This window comes from Artemia sp. Qi Xiang Cuo, chromosome 8, assembly GCF_049724085.1.
Source record: "Artemia sp. Qi Xiang Cuo chromosome 8, ASM4972408v1, whole genome shotgun sequence".
Classification (NCBI taxonomy): Eukaryota; Metazoa; Arthropoda; class Branchiopoda; order Anostraca; family Artemiidae; genus Artemia; species Artemia sp. Qi Xiang Cuo.
Window position 1 is genome coordinate 26,019,478 of NC_142801.1, and position 21,244 is coordinate 26,040,721.

At 36.3% G+C, this 21,244-nt stretch overlaps 1 protein-coding gene and 1 pseudogene across 1 annotated transcript in view; one reads left to right on the top strand and one right to left on the bottom strand.

Annotated features, from left to right (window-relative positions):
- Positions 1-21,244, bottom strand: part of LOC148949278 (uncharacterized) — a 328,547-nt gene that overhangs the window by 203,388 nt on the left and 103,915 nt on the right. The window contains exon 8 of the mRNA XM_089092668.1: positions 17,206-17,257. Coding sequence (XP_088948794.1) covers positions 17,206-17,257 — 52 coding nt within the window. The remainder of the gene's footprint in view (positions 1-17,205; positions 17,258-21,244) is intronic.
- Positions 10,377-16,282, top strand: LOC148949281 (uncharacterized; annotated as a pseudogene).

Here is a 21,244-nt window from a genome sequence, read left to right on the forward strand (position 1 = left end):
CAGATCCTCGGGTGTATTTTGATTAAGATCCAATAGGATATAACCGTGGGGTTTATTAGTTGCCTGATTGTATGCTGAGAGCAGAAATTTAAGGGCACCTCGATGTATCTGTTTATTGAGGGTTATTAGTGAGCTAGAATCACGAACAACTCTATAGATGATATACTAGGTGCAGTTCAAAGCAAGTTTTCGCATACATTTGCTCTGATGAAAGAGATTGTGTAGAACCAGAGTAACGGAAATCTGTTCATGATGAGAGCGAACAGTGAACAATTGCAGCATTTGCTGGGACCATTGTTCAATAGATTCAGCCAGATCGTCAATGATCAGCCAAGAGTTTGGTTCAATAATGCTAGAAACATCAAGTCTCTGTATGAATTGTATCTGCACCAATCCCATGGTGGTGGCAACAATTGCTTTTATTTTATCGTATGACTCCTGCCAAATACTGTAACAATAGTAGATTTTTTCGGCTTTTCCACAAACATTTTATCACAATTCTTAATTATTTTAGTTAAGAGTGTCGTTTTGCCCGACATTGATAGCCCACACAGAAACGATCTGAATGGTGTTTTAAATTGATACATGATCCCTTCAACAGTTCACCTGGACAACTAACTGTAGACCATAATTTGTCTAATGAATAAATAATTTCCCTACTACTACTACTACTACTCTGTTCAAGAATAAGAAGACGACGAATAAAGAATCATATTTTCTTTTATTATATGCATAGAAAAAAAAGTAACAATACATTGAAAAAAAAGCACATTAAACATGAAAAAATACACTTTTTTTTAATTTATTTATAATAAAAATACAACATTTACATAGGCACACAGAGAAAAAACACTTAAATAAATTCACTTACGTTTTGCCCGACATTGAGAGCCCACACAGAAACGATCTGAATGGTGTTTTAAATTGATACATGTTCCCTTCAACAGTTCACCTGGACAACTAACTGTAGACCATAATTGTCTAATGACTAAATAATTTCCCTTACTACTACTACTACTCTGTTCAAGAATAAGTAGAAGACGAATGAAGAATCATATTTTCTTTTATTATATGCATAAAAAAACAAGTAACAATACATTGAAAAAAAAGCACATTAAACATGAAAAAATACACTTTTTTTAATTTATTTATAATAAAAATACAACATTTACATAGGCACACAGAGAAAAAACACTTAAATAAATTCACTTGTTTTTATTTATGGAGAAAAAATACAACATTAGATGATTAAAGCACTTGAAAAAAATATAATTTTTTTTTACTGAAACATTTACAAAAAAAAATCTGCTCTAAGTAAAAAAAAGATAACTTTGATAGTGGCGGTGTGCCCCCCGCGCTGGGGGCCGCCCCCCCCCCCGGGCTGCGAGCCCCCCCCCCCCCCCAAAGCCTGCGAGGCCCCCCCCCCAAAGTTTTTAGGAAATAATTTACAGGACTTTATTCAAACCGAGACTTTCCCTATGGCTAACACATTCGGCCCGGTCTGATGTTAAATAGTGACCAAGGGGGAGGGTGGTCACACCGTCTTGACAAACATGGACCTTTATGGAAATTATACTCATGACAATTGTCTCTACATTTACAGTAAAGTTTCTGTAGTTGAGAGAACGAATTGCCAACAATTTGGCTCGTGGAATTGTATTTTGAACCATAGAATTCCTATAGATATCCAAGTTGAAATTCTTATCCACAGAGTGTATGTGTACTTCTTAGCACCTTTTCTTGATTTTCTCGTCGTATATCTGTATAAAGTACACCTTAGGACGTGGAAACTCACTACGGAAAATAGTATCGCTTCCCATTTCTGATTTAAAAAATAAAAGCTGAGTGTGCGCCCAACGTTTCACTAGCTCTTGGTAAAGACTACTCCAATTGGAGTAGTCCATCCGTGAGCTGATAATTTCACCGTGCGCCAAATCATCAATTAGATTTGGGGTTTTTACTTTTAACAGTAGAGAATCCGTGTCCCCGTAGCAGACCTCTACTTGCCCCTTTGCCGGCCACTGTACCCTAGCCACATTGTAGTAGAATTCCAACATGAGCTTCTTAGATATCTCCAAGATCACACTGCCTTCAGCAATATTTTTATTCAAAACATTGCGTCTTTTTTTCCTATTCAATAGTACCAATTCCGGGCCAATGATTGGGAAGGAAGTGTAATTGGGATCGGCAATAATTGGAGAACATTGTTCGGGATTGGTCACAACGTCACAAGTCACAACGATTCTTATTGCGAACACTCTCAGACATTTTGTCGAAAGCCGAATTCAAAATGAGCTTGTAAACTTCTTTTTGGGCTTTCATCTGCGCTGCAGACCGTTTGTTGACAGAAATGTCAACAAACGGTTTCAGATAGGGTTTTTGACTTATCTGGCGTGCTCTGTGAACCTTTGTGACGTTGAAACCGTTGTTGCACATCCATTTTAAAGCTACATGATGTACAACTATGTTTTTTTCGGCAGAAGGTCAGCAATAAGTTTTTGTTTTGAAGGTGACCAATGCAATCCGTCCACCTCGACTAAACACCTATTGCGAGGGCTCAAAGAGTCCTTAGTCACAGGTCTATTGATGCACGGGAAAACAAAATCCTTTACTGAATCGTGAAGTTCGACTGGTATCTCTCCATCAATTTCAAAAAACCATCCAACCGGTCCATTCTCCTCAACACTGTTGTCGCCAATGTTGGGGAAATTGGGGAGCTTGAGGGTCATTGAGCCATTTCTAGTCACCGCAAGGTAGCACAAAATGGGACATGGCCGAGGGGTAGAGAGAATTCATATCAAGGAAAACTGCATCCGATTTTGTCCCCCTCTTCTCTCCTGTTGGATGAGTTTCCAAGATACGATCCCCGTGAAAAACAAATCCACCCCTCATTGACCTTTCGATGAACAAATGCTGATCAATGTTTGTGATTAGCCCAATTTTTTACCCACTAATTTTGAGGATGAGGTCCATCACCAGATGAGGAGATGAAAAATAATAGCCCAAATCAAGATTAAATTCCTCATAGATTTTGTCCATATTTTTACACATAATGTGTAACAGAGTTAACACGTCACTTGACAAATACAGCTTGCAGTAGTCAAACCCATTTTTACACCCTCCCTCTGCCCAAACTTTTTTAGCAAAACTGTGTTCCTCGGGGGTGCAACTACGATCGTGTAGAGTGTCGTAAAACGATTAAATACAAAGAATAGTTTTCTTAGCGATTCTCGACATTTAACATAAATAATCATAACGATAGATGCCCTTAACCGTCAACAAATCATATCTATCATTCGTAAATTGTTGTTTGAGAAGGGGGAAAGCATTGCAACCGTCATCGTTTTCTGCACTTGAATTAATTTACTCAATGATTTGGGGAAAAAACTGTAGGAATCTAAAAAGTGAATTTTATTCGTGTACTCAACGTCGGCTTCAACAAATTTCCACATAAATTCCAAAACAAGCAACTTGTCCGATGATTCTGAAATGATTTTGTAGGTAGAGCTGTCTATCACCTAGGCATCATCATCCAACTTTTTGGATATATGAAGATGTGTCATTTCTGGAACGATATTATTTAGACTACAGTAACAGCCAAGCGTAAAAACAGGGTAAACGTGCGTTTGTTCTTAAATTACATAACCTGTGTTCTAACCCTCAAAAGTTATTTTTTCCTGTTGAATTGGGGTCAAAAAGGTGATCGTGGTCCTGGACCGCGTCTTTTGGGGCAAGAGCATCCCTACAAACCCAGCAAATTGTCCCCTTTTCTAGCGCCAGTTGCTCTTTATCTGACAATGTCATTGGGTAGTTGGTGTGACGCAATCGTGAAATTGCGCCGTTTGCTGTTTTTATTAAAGATACTAATAACTTTTCCATGCTGCCCTCCTCATCCATAGCCAAAAAAAACTCTTCCAACTGCATTTTATTGTTGGAATCGCGACGGGCGTGTGAGTAGGAACACGCAACTAGTTTGTGTTCCTTGACTATATTTGGCCTTGATGGGTCTGATACCTCAACCAGTCTTGTTTCACAATCTAAAGATGTTTTAGCAACTTGTAGCAGGGAATTTTGGAAATTTTTAAATTGTAAAATATCTTTGCCTTCTACCGGCATTTCAATTCGTTGATTCCCATGAATTTTGCAATGGTTCATGTGATCTGAGAATGTTCCCTCAGATCTAAAGGGGGAAAGGCACATGGGGCAATAGAGACGGTCCCCTTTCTTCACGTCTTCGGGTAGGAGTCGACGTTTTGTAGTACAGAGGAAAAAATGACCATAGGAATTTAAATCTTACGGAAGCTCGTAAATAACACAAGCCCAATTTTTTACATTATCCGTCGTCGGTGTCCTCACTGAATACATAAATCCTTTTTTATTTGGTTTTTTTCCCCCATCTACAAATTCCGTGTCATACTGGAGAACAACCACCCCCACCCCAACATTTTAAATTTCTTTCACGAATATGCTTATTTCTTTTAAGGACACCCGATACATCCCCTCTAAACAATCAAAATTTACTTTAGGGAATTTTTCTCCACCGTTACGTGCAAGTCCGCCGAGATTTTTCATTGTCGAAACTTTGTTTAATGTCTTACAGGCTCCTCCTAAAAACGCGTACTTAAAGCATTGCAGCCCCGTGTCAAATCTGAAACTCTAACCTACTCCCGTAACTGACAAATCTGGGTGGCATGTCATTTTTGCATTATTCGCTCCCCTTAAAATTAGGTTTTTTTAAATCTACTGAGATCCAGATCCATGTGTTCAATGTATAAAATTGTGGACCCACTCCCTCTCTCGTTAAACGTGTCCAAAGTCGAAATTAATTTATTTAACCAGTTAAAAAAGTTGTCTTCGAATTCGTTTAGACCTGGGTAAAAAGTCTGGTTTCTTGTTGAAAAATGAAAATAAAAAATATCCCCGGATGTCTCCTTCTGTAAATAAACTTTTTGATTCACCGATGCTTTAACTCCCCCGGGGCCCCCCCATTTCTGAATCTGAATCTCAATTTCTGCGTGTAGTATGTCGATGGCGCTATGGAGAACATTCACAGGGTCAGTTAAAATAATGCCTCCGTCAATCGTGTTTTCCTCGGGAGGGTTAAAATCTACCCTATATGTTTGTAAGTGACTTAGAGCAGACTCTAACAAATAAAATTCACGCAATTCCGGGGACATAGCACTATTTTAATGCCTTGCCACTATTTTTACAGGATCGAATTCACTAATAGTATAGTTATTGTTAAAAGTGTCCCCGGAAAAATGAGGGTCAACTATTTGCATAAGACTGTCCATTTCTTCAGCTGTAAATCGAAAATCCAGGGGGATATCAAATAACGTACCTTCACTAACATCATCTGGTGAGAGGGGACAATTACCCATGATACTTTGAAGTCCCGGGCCAGGGAAGGCAGAAGTTTTCACAGCTTCCCCCTGAAACTAGAAAATGAATGGATTAAGTTTTTTTTTCTTTGACGAAAGTTTTATCACAATTATAACACACTTTTCTTTTTTTTTATCAAACAATTCATTTTTTTCTTAATTGGATTCGAATTTATCAAACAAATGCATAATAAGTTACAAATTTTTGCTTATAGCATTATTTACAAAACAATGCATAATAAATTGCAAATTTTGTTAATAACACACATACACACGCGCAAATGCATGCATGCACACACACACGCATACACACACACACACACACACGCACACACACACACGCTGAAATATTCTTACAGGTTGAAATTGCGTTTCTAACCCCTTAGCCTATATCCCATTAGCCTATAACGTGCTGCAGAAACAGCGTCAGATAGAAATGCGCTGTGGAAACAATTTATGCGATTTTTCCTGTGTTAATATCTTATCGAAGATAAACATCCTGTTATTTGAAACCCCACTTTGCAAGGAGCGATTAAAATTCGAATTATACCCGTCGGATTAAAAATTCAAGCGTACTGATGGGACATTTGATAAGAGCCGGATACGCGCAAAAGCTTAGTGCAAAAGATAACACCAATTTAAGAATGGTTGTTCAATTGTCAACTGTGAAATAGTGAATTGTTTTTTATAAAGTTACTTTCTTTAAAGAAATAATGGATTATTGCATTAGAAAACATCTTGCTTAAAAGAGAAGTTACAGGTAAGGTTCTATAGAAATGTATGGTAAGCTATTTGCTACTTCAGTGTTATAACCATTCTTTTATATACTGCTAATTTGGTTAATGAAAGAAAATGAAATAGGATTATTATAGAATAGTCTAGAAACAAATTTAAGTTTTACTCATCAAAAGTTATGCGCTTGAGACAATTTACCTTATTTTTGAAAATACGGAAAGAAAAAAAAAATATATATATACTTACAAATTCTGACTGGGCTTCTACACCTGAAGTCCCTGGCAAAACATGAAGGGGGTCAACCTCACGATCTTGAGTAGACTGGGCTGAGGCATTATGAGAAGCCGCCCACTCTCTTTTCAATTTCCTCCCAGGTTGCGTAGAGGTTTGTGCAGAGCTTGTACTGGCGTGAGAGGCTCCTGGCATTAAAAGTTGCGTGGCCATTGGCTGGTCCAAAGCATGTATAATTGAACCAGCATATTTGATGATAGAAGGTCTTGCGGCTTGCATCAATGTGGCTTCGTTCCATCTTGCTCTCTTTTCGGAGGGAGGGTAATTGCAAGAATCCTCTTCCTTAAAAAAAGGGCAAAATTTAGCATGAAAAAAACAATCCCCTTTTTCCATTTTGTTGGATAAATGCTTAAGAGGTCAAATTTTGCCCTCCTCTTGTTTAAAGGCAAAAAGTTTATTGCTCTTTAAGGCGTGATGTGCATAATGGATTGAAAGTGCTGCTATGATTTATACCTTGACCTTCCTTCTTCTTACACCAAAATATAAATAAAAATTTTATTTTCTTCGTTAGTTTATCTCTGTAGATGCTTGTTTTAGAACCCTGCATTTTAATTGATCGTTTTTTTCTTTTGATTTCCTTTTAACACAATGTATATTAAAAACATGATATTATTTACATATTTTTAATATCAAGAGATAATTGGACTATTATAGCCGTATACGTTTTATGTATATCCCGTTGCACCCATTATGAGAGAAACCAAGAGTAACTTGTAAATCATAAACAATTTAATTATACCATAGACGTGAAGTGTATATTCTTTGATTAGTGCCACTTTGATATCTATAATTGATGCATCTCGGTTAGTTTCAGTTAAAATTTATATGTGCCTCAAGGAATTTACTATATTTTGGACTTTCAAAAGACTATTTTAGGACACTATAAACTTTTCGTTAATAACATCGCGGCTGGTCAACTCTGTCAATATGGGGCTTGCAATTCGTTTAAGCTGGTTCACCTATTATTGGTTCCTGATGTGCGCTTTGGATTAAGAAATTTATATGTGTGCTTTTCATTTGCTTTTAGGATATTCAAATTGATAATTTCTGCATTATGGCTTATCTTACTCTAGCTTTCGACTCACTTTACGAGTTTATTTTTACAGGTTAAAATTTATCTCGCGTCTGTTTTTTTTCAAGGTTGAGTTCACGGGCCGAAACATGTGGCTTAGATACCGCAAATTTCAATGTCTTTGAAGCCATGGGTGTTATTTGTTTTTTCTATGCGTTAATTCTTTTGTGAATAAGAATGTGTGGCGCTTCTGTCTGCATGTCTTTATAACAGTATTAATTATTCAATGGTATTTCCTTTTTTTATTTGGTGTTAATTGTTACTGCTCTGTCTTAAGGTCTCGGGAGCTTTTGCACTTTTATTTATTTGGTTTAGGTTTACAATAACTTGAAGGTATTTCCTTTTAAGGTGTTTTTATATTACTTTATGACTCTAATATGTTTCAAAATGGAGGGCTCGGTCAAGTTCACCTGTTGTGTGTATGTTTAATTTATATTTTACCCCTTAGGTACGCGTTTTTACTATACTAGCGCTTGTTTGAATTTACTAGTAAAACGTTTTTTTTATTTTAATTTTTTTGGAAATAAAGAATGAAAGTGTACTCACATTGAAAATTGACGAATCCATTGTTTTCAAAGTTAATAATATGTAGTGTACTATAATCAATGTGTTAAAACATAATGAAAATTGGAATGTAGTGTATGAACATTTATAGGGTTTTTGCTTGAGTACATCATACGTTGCCAAGTTTAAAAAAAACTACTAATCAAGTTACTGTATATGGAGTAACCACCGCTCTCTCTCTGATTGACCCCCAAAAAAAATGGGTGTTACCTTGGAAAACCAGTTCGGTTGAGTTATATAATTTCGTGCATGCCCCCAAAACATGTTTGACTACTTTATATCATATCAGTTTTTTAAGAATGTACACGTGATCTCATGACGTACATTCATTGTGCAATTGACAACAAAACAGAAAAAAAACCTGTTTGATTACATTATATTATTACGACCAAACTCTCAAAACATGCTTGACCATATTATACACTGCCTAATAACTAGTCTGGTAATCTGCCATGGAAAGGTGTCAGGGAACGTAAAGTGGGACAAATAACACAGGATGGAACATAAAGGCCGCAAAGTATAACATTGATTACTACTCGTTTCCAACCATTAATCCCCTCCTCCTACATCCAAAAGTGTTTGACCCCAAGCCAAGGCAATGACCCTTGAAAGTTCCAGGTTAATCAGAGAAAAATTGTTCTTTTTTTGGGCCCCAACCTTAAAGGGGCCCGTGCCTCCAAACTAAAATATTTCTTGAACATCAGGGTCCACTTGTCAAGGGACGTGCGGTTTTGAGTTTAAATGTTACCTATTTCCTATTACGATTTCGACCTTTCTAATTAAAATCACAACCATACAATTTTGACAAGACGCCGTGATTGGCCACGATGGATTCCCGGGATAAAGAATGGTGTATGAGCAGTCTGGTTGCCCTTCGATCGCTTTTGGCTCTCTAAAAAGAAACTAGAACTCGCTTCTGAGATCAGTCCTAAAATTCTACAGACTCTAGTTTGATTGGGCAATTCCTCACTGTAAAAAAAATTGTTTGAGACTCAGCAAAATTGTTTGTAATGTTTATCAATAGCAAAATTGGAATTTCAACAGCTTAAATTGAATATTAGAGACTATTTTGGATTCCATTATTATTATTGAATATCCAGTCTGTTGATGAAACAAAAATGTTGGATTTCTGTACCCGAAATCAATTTTCAAACACAACATGTTGGATGTTATGATCCTTATTGGAGTTCCATTTTGTTTGTTGGATTTTATGTTCTTTAATTAGATTTTCATTAGTATCGTTGTTCAATTTATTAGGCCTACAATCTTGTCGAATAATAAACTAGTTGGATGTTCTAACAGCTGCCAGGAATGGTCCTTAATGACCAGTTTCAGTTACAAGCCCAAACAGGTCCTTATCCTGCTCAGAGGCAGAAGTTTCCACTCATCATACAGTTTAGTGGAATCGTCGGTTTCAAGCAAAACCCAAGTAATCAAACAGTTCGTGATAACGAACTGTAAGTAAGGAGCGACCCGACTCAATAGTAACCAAAACTCTAAAAAACGGAATTTTGATACCAATAGATACATCAAAAGAATTAGATTTTACTTCTGATTTTAAATATATAAGTTTCATCAAGTTAGTTCTACCCATCAAAAGGTACGTGCCTGAGAAAATTTACCTGATTTTAGAAAAGAGGAGGAAACACCCCCTAAAAGCTATAGAAATGAAAATCACACCATCAGATTCAGCGTATCACAGAACCCTACTGTAGAGGTTTCAAGCTCCTATCTCAAAAAATGTGGAATTTTGTCTTTTTTGCCAGAAGAAAGATCACGGATGCGTGTTTATTTTTTTAATTGATTTATTTTTTTTCCAGGGGTGATCGTATCGACCCAGCGGTCTTACAATATCATGGGAGTGCTCATTCGAACGGAAATTAAAAGTTCTAGTGCCCTTTTTGTGACCAAAAAGGGACAAAAAAATGAAGGGCAACTAGTCCCCCTCACACACTCATTTTTTTTCCCAAAGTCACCCGATCAAAATTTTGAGATAACCATTTCGTTCAACATGGTCGAAAATATAATAACTATGCCTTTTTGGATGACTTAATCCCCCAAAGTCCCCAGGTGAAGCGCTGAAAGTTATGAACTTTACCCAATGTTTACATATAGTATTGATTCAGAGTTCAGAGAGTTAAGAGCAATTCAATCGGATAAAATAAAGGATTAAGTCTGGACAGCTTGCGTAACCAATTTTTACCTGTGTGTGGCTTTGTGCCAAAATTGTGAATATCTTTTTCGAAAACAAGAAAAATAACTTATTGTTTTGTTACAATACTAGATCAAATTAAGGACTACATTTGTGCATCGATAAGATCCAAAGTGTGAAAATGAAAAACCAAACATTAGAGGCCGAGAAAATGCAAAATGCCCAGTTTTTGCGAGAAATAAATTTCAAATTGTATTTATTACCAGCGCTTTCGGTGAAAGTCAATGTAATTCCTGGACTTTCGGATAGCATTGCTGCCTTACAAGTACAGATGAATAACATTAATACACAGCTATCTAGCAATTCTAAGACAAACGAAGAAATTAAAAAAGAGCTGGAATATGTGAAATCAGACCTAGTAATCATATCTGAACGAGCCAACCAGCTCGAAACAGAGCAGAAAAGAACAAATTTGATTATTTATAATTATACTCCGCAACACCATGGCGAGTATACTGTAAAGCAAGAAACAATGGATTTATTAAACCGTGCTATGCCTTCTCTCAAAATAAGTCGATGTGATGTACGTGACATTTTTAGATTGAAATCAGGGACAGTAGTAGTGAAGCTAAACTCGGTCGAAATCAGAGACTACATCTTCCTTATTGAGAAAGGCAGGTCTATCGGTGGCCCCAGATTACACAGCTAAACAAAGAGAAGCCCGTAAACACGTAAAGGAATTTATGAATCTTGCACAGAACGACGGCCGTGATGCAATGCTACGAGGTGACAAGCTGTTTATCCAAGGCCGACTATTCAGGTACGATGGAAAGGCTGTGATTGAGGTTAAATGTAACTTGGCGCCAGTAAAAAATCTTGGTCCACCCCCTAGTGCTAGACTCCCAAATTGCCCTGCTGTTATCCCGATGGAGCTAGATAGTGATGCCAGTAATAGCGATGCCGAGACAGTGATACCATCAATAGCCTACTCTCAGGCAGTATCGGCAACTAAAAGACCTGCTAGTGCTGTTATTAGCCCTAATGACCTACATCGACCAGGCACTCGTAACGTGGCACCCAGAGGAAACCATTCTCCAAGAAAAGGACTTAACAGAAGACCTCGCAGTGGTTTTTCCCGTGATTTTATTGATAATAGACAGCGAGTGCTAACAGATATTAATAGTCGCAGTCGTGAGTATTACCATTTAGCCTTTTCTTCGACAGAGGCCAGGAACGAGAAACTCCACGAAATGGCTAGTGATATTAATGCACTGACAGAAAGCATAGACGCATGGGAAATAAAGAGCCATATACTGAGTTTAGTGTCATGGAACATACAAGGACTACGTGATAAGCTGCCTTATTTATATGATGAATTACTTTTGTTTGATGTGGTTTCGTTTATTGAAACATGGAAGGATCATTCTCCTATATCACCTCTCCCAGGGTATTTGGTTGAACAGGTTGTGCGTAAAACCAGCAAAAAATAATAGACATTATGGTGGTATTTTGGTTTTGATGAAATCATCAGCTATTTATGGTTATGAAAGAGTTAATAGTAGATCTGAAAATTTACTTTGGCTGCGTATTTGTTTTAAATGTGGGAAGAGATTAATTTTGGGCGTTGTGTATATCCCTCCACAAAATAGTTCTTATAATCGAGAAAATACTTGGGAAATTTTAGATGATGAATTGTCGCTAATACAAGAAAGTTATAGTGATTTTGAGTGCGTTTTGATGGGGGATTTCAATGCTTATACCGGCGTTGAGGTTCCAGATTTATTAATCCCAGATTTAGGGGATTTGGTCCCAATTTGTTTTAGATTACCGCGAAGTAATAAGGATGAAAAAAGAAAAATAAATGTTTGGGGAAGAAAGCTCCTGGCGCTTTGCGGGGAACATGGTCTGATCATTGCTAACGGAAGGTTTGGAAATGATAAGGGTCTGGGCGAGTTCACTTGCCTTTCGGGCCCAACTCCAAGTGTTGTAGATTATGCGCTGATTAATACGAAATTTGTACCTGAATCGATTGATATTGATGTACTAGATTTAGTTGGATCCGATCATAGAGCTATTAAGCTGGAGCTGAAGACTGGGAAGCTTCAGGATGCTGTTCCTCGAGTTAGAAATTTATCTAATGGGGAGCCTAGATTAGAGGGCTTAGGAAAACGAATTAGATATGATTTAAATGATAATGATTTTGAAAAATTTAAAAGGGAGCTTATGAAGTTGCATATAACAAATAAGTTGAAACGTTAGAAGAAGATGGAAAAGATATGCATGGTATAATTATGGAGCTAAATGAAATAATTTGCAGTTGTGCAGCATCGTGTAATCTGAATAAAAACGAAATAAAAACGAGCGATATTTTGATTTGGACTGTAAGTTAATGAAAGAAAAGGTCAGATATTTATTGAGTCGTTCAAAAGAATGTTATAAACCTTAAGAGCAAACTTTAAGATTAGCCAATCATAAAGATAAAAGAAGAGATTATAAAAGGTTAATTTAAAGGAAAAAAAAGAGCTTGAGATTAAGAAGAAACTGGATTTTGCAAATGATTTTAAAAATAAAGATTTTAAGAAGCTTTTGGGTTATATAAGGAATGACATTAGAAACGAAAAAGGAAACACATAGGTGGCTCCAGACACCAACTCGTGGCCTGATTATCTTGGAAGCTTGGAAGATGATTGCGCAGAAATACAAGAGGTAACACATACCACAGAGATGGTTGTTTATCATATGAAAGAACATGATTAGGAATTATCATTGGAACTGAGTAATAATGAGACTAAGTGGTTATTCAAGAATTTAAAAGTAGGCTTGGCTGCGGGTGTTGACGGTTTACCAATAACGTTATTTAAGAATTTTCTTTCAATTTGTATGTAGATAATCGTTTTTCTTTGTAATAAGGTGTTAACTTCAGAACAATGGCCAAATGAGTGGAAGAGATCATTGCTTATGCCGCTTTTTAAGAGAGGTAACCCTAAGTTGCACAGGAATTATCGTTTAATAGCGCTAGTCCCTGCTTTAAGTAAGATAATGGAGTAAATACTAGATACAAGGCCCTCTAAAGGGTTAAATAAAGATAATATAATACATGAAGACCCAGGAGGTTTTAGGACAGGGTACGGGACGGTAGATACAATATTTATTTTAAAGGCATTAATTGATAAATATGGAAAGGGAAAAACTTGTCTTTATGTGGGATTTCTGGACCTCCACAAGGCGTTCGACAGTGTCAACAGAGAGCTATTGAAGGATGCCCTGTTTAGAATTGGCCTCCCTCATTTCTTTGTGAGGTTGATAGTGAGTATGTATATTTGTGTGAGTGGAATTGTGTTAGTTGGTAACGGGTTTTCTAGGCTTTTTAATATTAAGCTGGGAGTAAAACAAGGCAGCACTCTTTCTCCTAAATTGTTTAATATTTTTATAAATGATGTTGTTGATTATCTAGAGAATAGATGGGCTCCGAACGTTACTCTAGGGACCCATAAACTATCACTACTACTATTTGCAGATGATATTGCTTTGGTGGCTAGCACACCGCAAGATCTGCAGACGCTTTTGAGTCTTATAGAAGAATATTTGCAGATGCAAAAATTAAGGCTGAATGTTGAAAATAGTGAAGTTGTTATTTTAAAAAAAAAGGAAAACAAGTGGCGAAGATAATTATAAATTTAAATTTAATTATAAGGAACTGAAAGTAAGTAAAAGAATAAAATATCTTGGATTTGTTTTATCATAAAATAGAAGTTTTAAGAGTCATGTGGATGAGCTTTAATAAAGGTAAAGTGGCCATGTCTGCAATTTTTAGGAATCCGACGATAATGGGAATTAAAAACCTAAAAATGCATAACAGAATATTTAATACAAAAATTTTACCAGTAATAGAATATGGAGCGAAGATTTGGGGCGGAGAAGTGGCGCAGAGGATGGAGTTCCTCCAGCTCCAGTATAATACAAGACTGTTTGGATTGCGTCAGACAACTCATTCACAGGTTCTAAAAGGTGATGTAGGCCTGTTTTCGTTAAAACTACGTAGGTCTATTTTAATGCTTAGATTTTGGTTGAAGATCATTAGGTGTAATGAAGATAGAGTAGTAAGTGCTGCTTATTATCAGATGTTGAGCTATGGCTCGAAAACGTGGTGGCCATCCCAAATTAGGTCATTACTAGAAAGAGTGGGAATGGCTTACTTATGGAATGACGGTCTTGGTTCCCCTGATCTACCAACAAATTTAGTAAGCCAGGTACGATTTATCTTTGAGGATTAAGAAATTCAGTATTGGCAACTGCTATATTGAATCATTATAATCAGGTTAAAGCTAGTTCTGGAGAGGAAATTTATTTTAAATTCAATTTACCGGCTATGATTTTATGTCGATGGATTCAGCTTAGGGCGAATGGCCTTCCAATCCAGAGCAGGCAAATGGTGTTCGACAAGGAGATAGTACATCCTGATGGTCGGTATGTGTGTCCTCTTTGTAGGGATGAGGACGAAGATTTGGACCATTTTCTCCGAAAGTGCCCGGTGCTCTCTGATTTAAGGGAAAATTACTTACATGGGATTGTTTTGCTACTTCCAAAAATTTTACAAAGTTGTAATCCAACCACAATATTTCGTATTGTTGCGTACATAGAGAAGGGATTAGAAAGAAGGAAATGTTTTTACAATTAATTATTATTAATTATATGGAATTAAAGTTATTTTTTTGGTAATTTACCAGAAGGTATTTTTCGCTATGTATCATGTTAATGTGTGTTTCGTAATTTGCTCTGTTGTGATTTTTCTATTTTTCATAATTTTTGTGTGTATATGGCTCTTGGGCTTTTGAAATACACGATCTATCTATCTATCTATAGTGTTGGTTATTGAGAGGTGTACATTCATTTTCAGTTTTTTTTTCTGGTTGTGGGGGGGGGGGGTTGTCGGGGGTTATGTGGGAGGATTTTTCCATGGAGAAAGTTTTCATTGGGAAGGGACATTGCTATGGCGGGGGCAACGGATTTCCCAGCATAATTTAAAAAAAAACGATCAGAAATTAAATATAAAAAACTAGTTTTTCAACTGCAAGTGAGGAGCAACATCAATACTTAAAACCAACAGAATTTATTACATATATGATTGGGTCCTCCCCCTAGTCAATACCTCGCTCTTTAAGCTAAATATTTTTTAGTACTTTCATAAGAGCTAGTTATTCTAATTAACGACCTTTGTGATAAAGGGGTCATTTTTAAAGAATTGGAACAAAATTCGAACTTTAGCGTAAAGAGCGAGGCATTGACTAGGGGGCGAAACCCCTAATATACTTATTAAAAATACGAATGTAGAAGTTCGTTACGTAAGTTAACTCGTAAGTTACGTATATTTATTACTAATAAAAACGTTCGTAAATAAAATTAAACAACTATCGAGAAAGCCATTTAACCAAATAAAAGTAAAATGAATATGAAAATTTTGTTTTAATTATTCTTGTACGGTGAGTCAAAATAAAAACCTGCATTAATTCTAAAACGTTCAAAAATTAAATAAAAAAACAAGTTTTTTTAACTGAAAGTAAGGAGCGACATTTAAACTCCAAACGAACAGAAATTACTCCGTATATGAAGGCTGTCCCCTCCTCAACGCCTCGCTTTTTACGCTAAAGTTTTTTATTGTTTAAAAAAAGGTTGTGCGAAAGTCTAACTTTAGCGTAAATAGGGAGGCGTTGAGGACGGGACAGCCCCTTTCATGATACGGAATAATTTCTGTTCGTTTTAATGTCGCTCCTTACTTTCAATTAAAAAAACTTGTTTTTTCTTACTAATCATACTACAGAAATAATCCCGTAAAGCATGATATTAACATTTGATAAGTCTGAATTTGTGTTTATTTAGAAAAGACCAAAAACGGTTGTTTCTCTTTTATAACTACACTTTAACTATTTCATAAGCAATTAGTGATTAAAATATCTTTCGCAATTTGTCATCCTTCGTCTGAAAGACATATCCTAACCATCTCAAATTATCTCTTATTATAGCCTTAGAAAAGGGGATAGAACCGCATCTTTCACACAGTTCACTGCTCAAAATCAAGTAGTGAACTGAGCAAGTGAAATTAGCAGTGGGTATCGAAACAATCCCTAGACATTTCTTCTGGAAAATATCTAACCAATCCTTCTCCGTGTTATGTCCAAGTCACAATTTTAGTTCAATCATTAGAATGTTTATGGTCTGAGGAAAAATAATGTGCCCCGCCACTGCAAGTCAGGGACTAATACATATTCTCTAGTCTACACGAAGCACTTAAGCATGCTTCAAACCAGCCAGCAAGAAATCCCTTGGACTTCCCACTGAATGGAGGCTTCACGCAATACTAGACCCATTTTGGTCACTAAATGGTTTCCTGCACTTGGTCGACGGCATTCTATTAAAGAGAGTCGACGTCCTGCACAAGCAGCCTCAACAACACTTATACTCCAATGGGAAGGCAGCTCATAATATATAACTTAGCAAGGAAGAAGTTATTCAGCCCAAAAAGCCGATAAAAAAGACCAAACAACTTCTCCATTAATCAGAATCGTTTTGTAAGGCTATAATATACTCGAGGGGCGCCGTTCCTCAAGGTCATCCTGCAGTGCCGTTTGCACTCATGGTTCTGGTTACTGTTGGTACGGCATTCTCTATTTACGATGTCATTAATAGGAAATGTTTGATAAATCCAGTGTTTTCAGATTATCAGGATTTAAAAATAAAAATCCTTATTTTTTTGCGCACCATATTGGGCACTTTTTTCCACAATTTTTCATTTTAGGTCTGGGTAAGAATAAAAAGTTTCAAAGATATCTTGAATTTCTCAAGGATATTCAAGGGATTTAAAAAAATCTCGATTCCCGAGAAATGAAAATTCTCAATAACTCAGGAATCAATCTAGCTGTAGCATTTAATAGAACTAAAGATTATATTTATATGCGTAATATAAAACGTAAGATTGTCATAGTCTGTAACGCATTAATAATAGTGCTACTTACTTGTAAAAGATGACTATGGCCTTTTCTATTAACATCTACAGTCAATTTACTTCTGAAAAAAAAGAAGAAAAAGGTAAGGTTTTTCTACAGAAAGGTAAGTAAGGTGTATTGTAGAAAGGAAACATAGGAGTCTAGCACTCTAATATTTTCCCTACGAAAAACTTTTATTTCCTTGGCAGTAAGAAAAAAAAACAGTGGTCAGCACAGAGTTCAGCTGTTTTTTACCTCAATTCCAGAAGACTACACTTCTTAAACGACAAACATCAATGCCTTTAGAGATGTGCTCTAAACGGGTTGCCTTTCATAGGCAAAATCTGCGGTTTGATCTACATGTCGTCTATTTTGGGACAAAAAGAACCACAGTAAATAAGATGTACCACAAGTATGTTTTATGGAAATGCCTCCCCACTGCCTAAGAAGCTAGGGGCCTTAAAATTCAAGCTGGAGAAACTAAAATTTCAAACAGGAGCGCAACCAAGGTTTTCGCCCTTTCTCAAATTGGCATGTATTTAACATTTCCCGTTGTCTTTTTGTGTGCAACTGTCTTGTCTCTTTCATTCTTCGGGGGGGGGGGCGGGGGATTAAAGCCACTCCTACTAACGATATCCATTGGAAGGATCGTCATGTATATTTTCAGAAGCAACTTTGTTGGATTTTTTCCACTGAAGGAACTGCAGGAATTGAGATTTCAGGAATTGAAATTTAGGTTAACTTTAACCCAAGCTTTCAATTTGTAATTTTCATAATACCATTAAATTATATATTCAAGGCAATTGTGCAAAACAAGAAAAAACCAAAGAGAAAGGTCTCCTCTTTGACGTGTCATTGTTTTCTGTCACTTAAACAAGAAACCAGGCAAATCCACAATAACTTGACCTATTATAGTCATAATTGCTATACCAAACAGTTCGTGGTAACAAACTCTAAGTAAGGAGTGACTCGGCTCAATATCAACCGAAGCTCTAAAAAATGGAATTCTGATAACAATAGATACGTCAAAAGAAATTTATGTTCTGATTCAAAATATACAAAAATTTTTTAAATTTATTGTTACCCATCAAAAGCGAAGAGCCTGAGAAAATTTACCTTGGTTTCGGGGAAGGGGAAAACATCCCTATAAGTAAAGGAATATTAATAAAAATCAAACCATCAGATTCAGCGTATCAAAGAACACTACCGTACAAGTTTCAAGCTCCCATCTGCAAAATTGTGGAATTTTGTATTTTTTTGCCAGAAGAAAGATTTTGGATATGTGCTTGTTTTTTTTTTCGGTTTTTATTTTTCTCATGGGTAATCGTATCGAAAAAAAACTATCCTAAAAGATTAGGAGAGGCTTTGTTCAAACGAAATAAAAAGTTCTAGTGCACTTTATTAGATACCACAAAAAATTTGAGGGCAACTAAGCCCCCTTATCATGCCCTTTTTTCCCATAGTCATCCGATCAAAATTTTGATATAGCCATTTTGTTCGGCATACTTGTGATTAGAAGGTTCGATAACTATGCTTCTAGGGATGACATGATCACTCAGAGCTTCTCAGGACAGGGCTGCATGTTATGGAAATTCTACAAGGGGGGAATTTGCCAGGATTCCTTTACGAAATTAAATAAAAAACAAGTTTTTTCAAATGAAAGTAAGGAGCAACATTACAAATTAAAACGAACAGAAATAATTACGTATATAAGGGGGGTGCCCCTCCTCAACTCCTCGCTCTTTACGCTAGAGTTTTTTAGTACTTTTAAAAAAGCGTCTTATTGCTTTAATTACACGTCCCTTGTGTTTCAGGAGTCATTATTATAGAACTGGGACAAAATTCAAACTCTAGCGTAAAGAGCGAGGTGTTGAGGAGGGGAGAACCCCAGAATCTCCTTTATATACGTAATAATTTCTGTTCGTTTTAAGTTTTAATATTGCTCCTTACTTTCAGTTGAAAAAGCTTGTTTTTTTCTTTAATTTCTGATCTTTTTTAAGTAATGCCACGAAATCTAGCCCTATCCCCACGGAGAAACCTCCTTCCCATGGAAATATCCTCTAGACAATTCAATCCCGGTGAAAATTTACCCCGAAAAATTACTCTTAACCACTCTGCGCGTAAGATTGAGACGGAAAAGAGCAAGCTAGATACATAAACAGAATTTTTTATAAGAATTCTGGCAAATTCCCCCAGTGTATAATTTCCCCTGATAAGTTCACTCCCCGTGGAAAAAACCTCAGCAGAAAATTTGTCCCCCCCCCCTCAACCGAAAATGTATGCCTACATCTCAATAACAAATACTATGCTAAAAAAATGGGCAAAATTTTTAACTTAAATACCTTTCCCCTGGGGCTGCGGGGTCATATTATACCCAAAGGTACAGTTATTGGGCCTTTCAACTATGATGGACAAAATGGCTATCTCAAAGTTTTGATCGAACGATTTTGGGGCAAAGGGGTGGGGGAGGGGGCCTAGTTGCCCTTCAATTTTTAAGTCACTTAAAAAGGACACTAGAAATGTTAATTTCCGTCCAAATGAGCCCTCTCCCGATATTATAGGACCACTGGGTCGATACGATCACCCCAGAAAAAAAAACATACATCCGTGATCTTTCTTCTGGCAAAAAATACAAAATTCCACATTTTTGTAGATAGAAGCTTGAAACCTTTACAGTAGGGTTCTTTGATACGCTGAATCTGATGGTATGATTTTTATTGAGGTTACTTGACTTTTAGGGGCTGTTTCCTTCTTTTTTCGAAAATCAGGAAAATTTTCTCAGGCTCGTAACTTTTGATGGGTAAAACTAAACTTAATGAAATTTATATATTTGAAATCTACATAAAAATTCAATTCTTTTAATATATGTATTGGTATCAAAATTCTGTTTTTTAGGGTTCCGGTTACGATTGAGCCGGATCGCTCCTTACCTACAGTTCGTTACCACAAACTTTTTTGATTCTTTTTATTTGTGTCATTTTCTCACTGGTGACTCAATTTTACATAAAGAGATGTCTCAGGGGATTGTCCGGGGAAATGATTAGTGGGGAGGAATTTGTAGCGGGGTAGAAGTTGCCTGGGGTATCTTTTCGTGCCGGGGGATTTTCCGCGGGAGAAATTCTCAATAAGGGAATTTTCCATTGGATAAACTTTCCATTCAGGGGGAATTTTGGGAGGAAATTCTCCGTTTGGTATATCCTTGGGATCTTTGGGAAAGACTAGATTGCTGTATCCTTGCATTTATATTGTAAAAAGGAAAAAAGAGAGAAAAATTGAAGAAAGAAAAAATTGAAAGGAGAAAGCAGAAAAAGAAAGGATAACCAACTGGACTGAAGAGAATCAGTCCATAAGCTCACTGAAATTTGTATAATGGGAAAATACGAAAATATAAAGAAAAGAATGAAAACTAAGGCGGCTAAACAAAAACCAGTTGGCTCCTTTATATTTATATTATGGGAAAACCCGAAGAACAAAACAGAAAACTAACTCTGTTAAAAAGAAAATAAGTCAGTTGACATTTATAGAAAGAAAAAAAAGAAGACAAATAGAAAGGAAAAGCGCATACAACAGCATAAAGATGATATAATCAAAGCTCTAAATTCTAATATTTCCACTGTTTCATTTGATTCTGCATTAGGCAGCCATATTTTTGAAAATCCTAGCCACAATGTATTTGTTGATGAATCCACCCTTATTAGCAATGACCTAGGCATAAAGCAGGTAGTCCGAGAATCAATTGAAATCAGACTTAAGATTAATAATTTTATTTCCTTAAATAGGGACTTGGGGGAATATACAATAAATGCTCTATGCACATATTTAATTAAAAATGATGTTACAAAATATTTTAAAAAACCAATAGACATTAACACAGAACCGATCACAAAAAGACCTTTGAGGTTAGCTGCCAAAAAGGTTGGATTAGCAATAAGAACGTGTTTTTAAATTATTTTTCTTTCATCTCACTGAATCGCCTTGTTTTAACTTACTTTTTATCAGTCCTGGTTGAACTTCACTGAACTATGGAGTTACGTCTAAAATTGAATATATTTCGATTGGAGTACCTCAG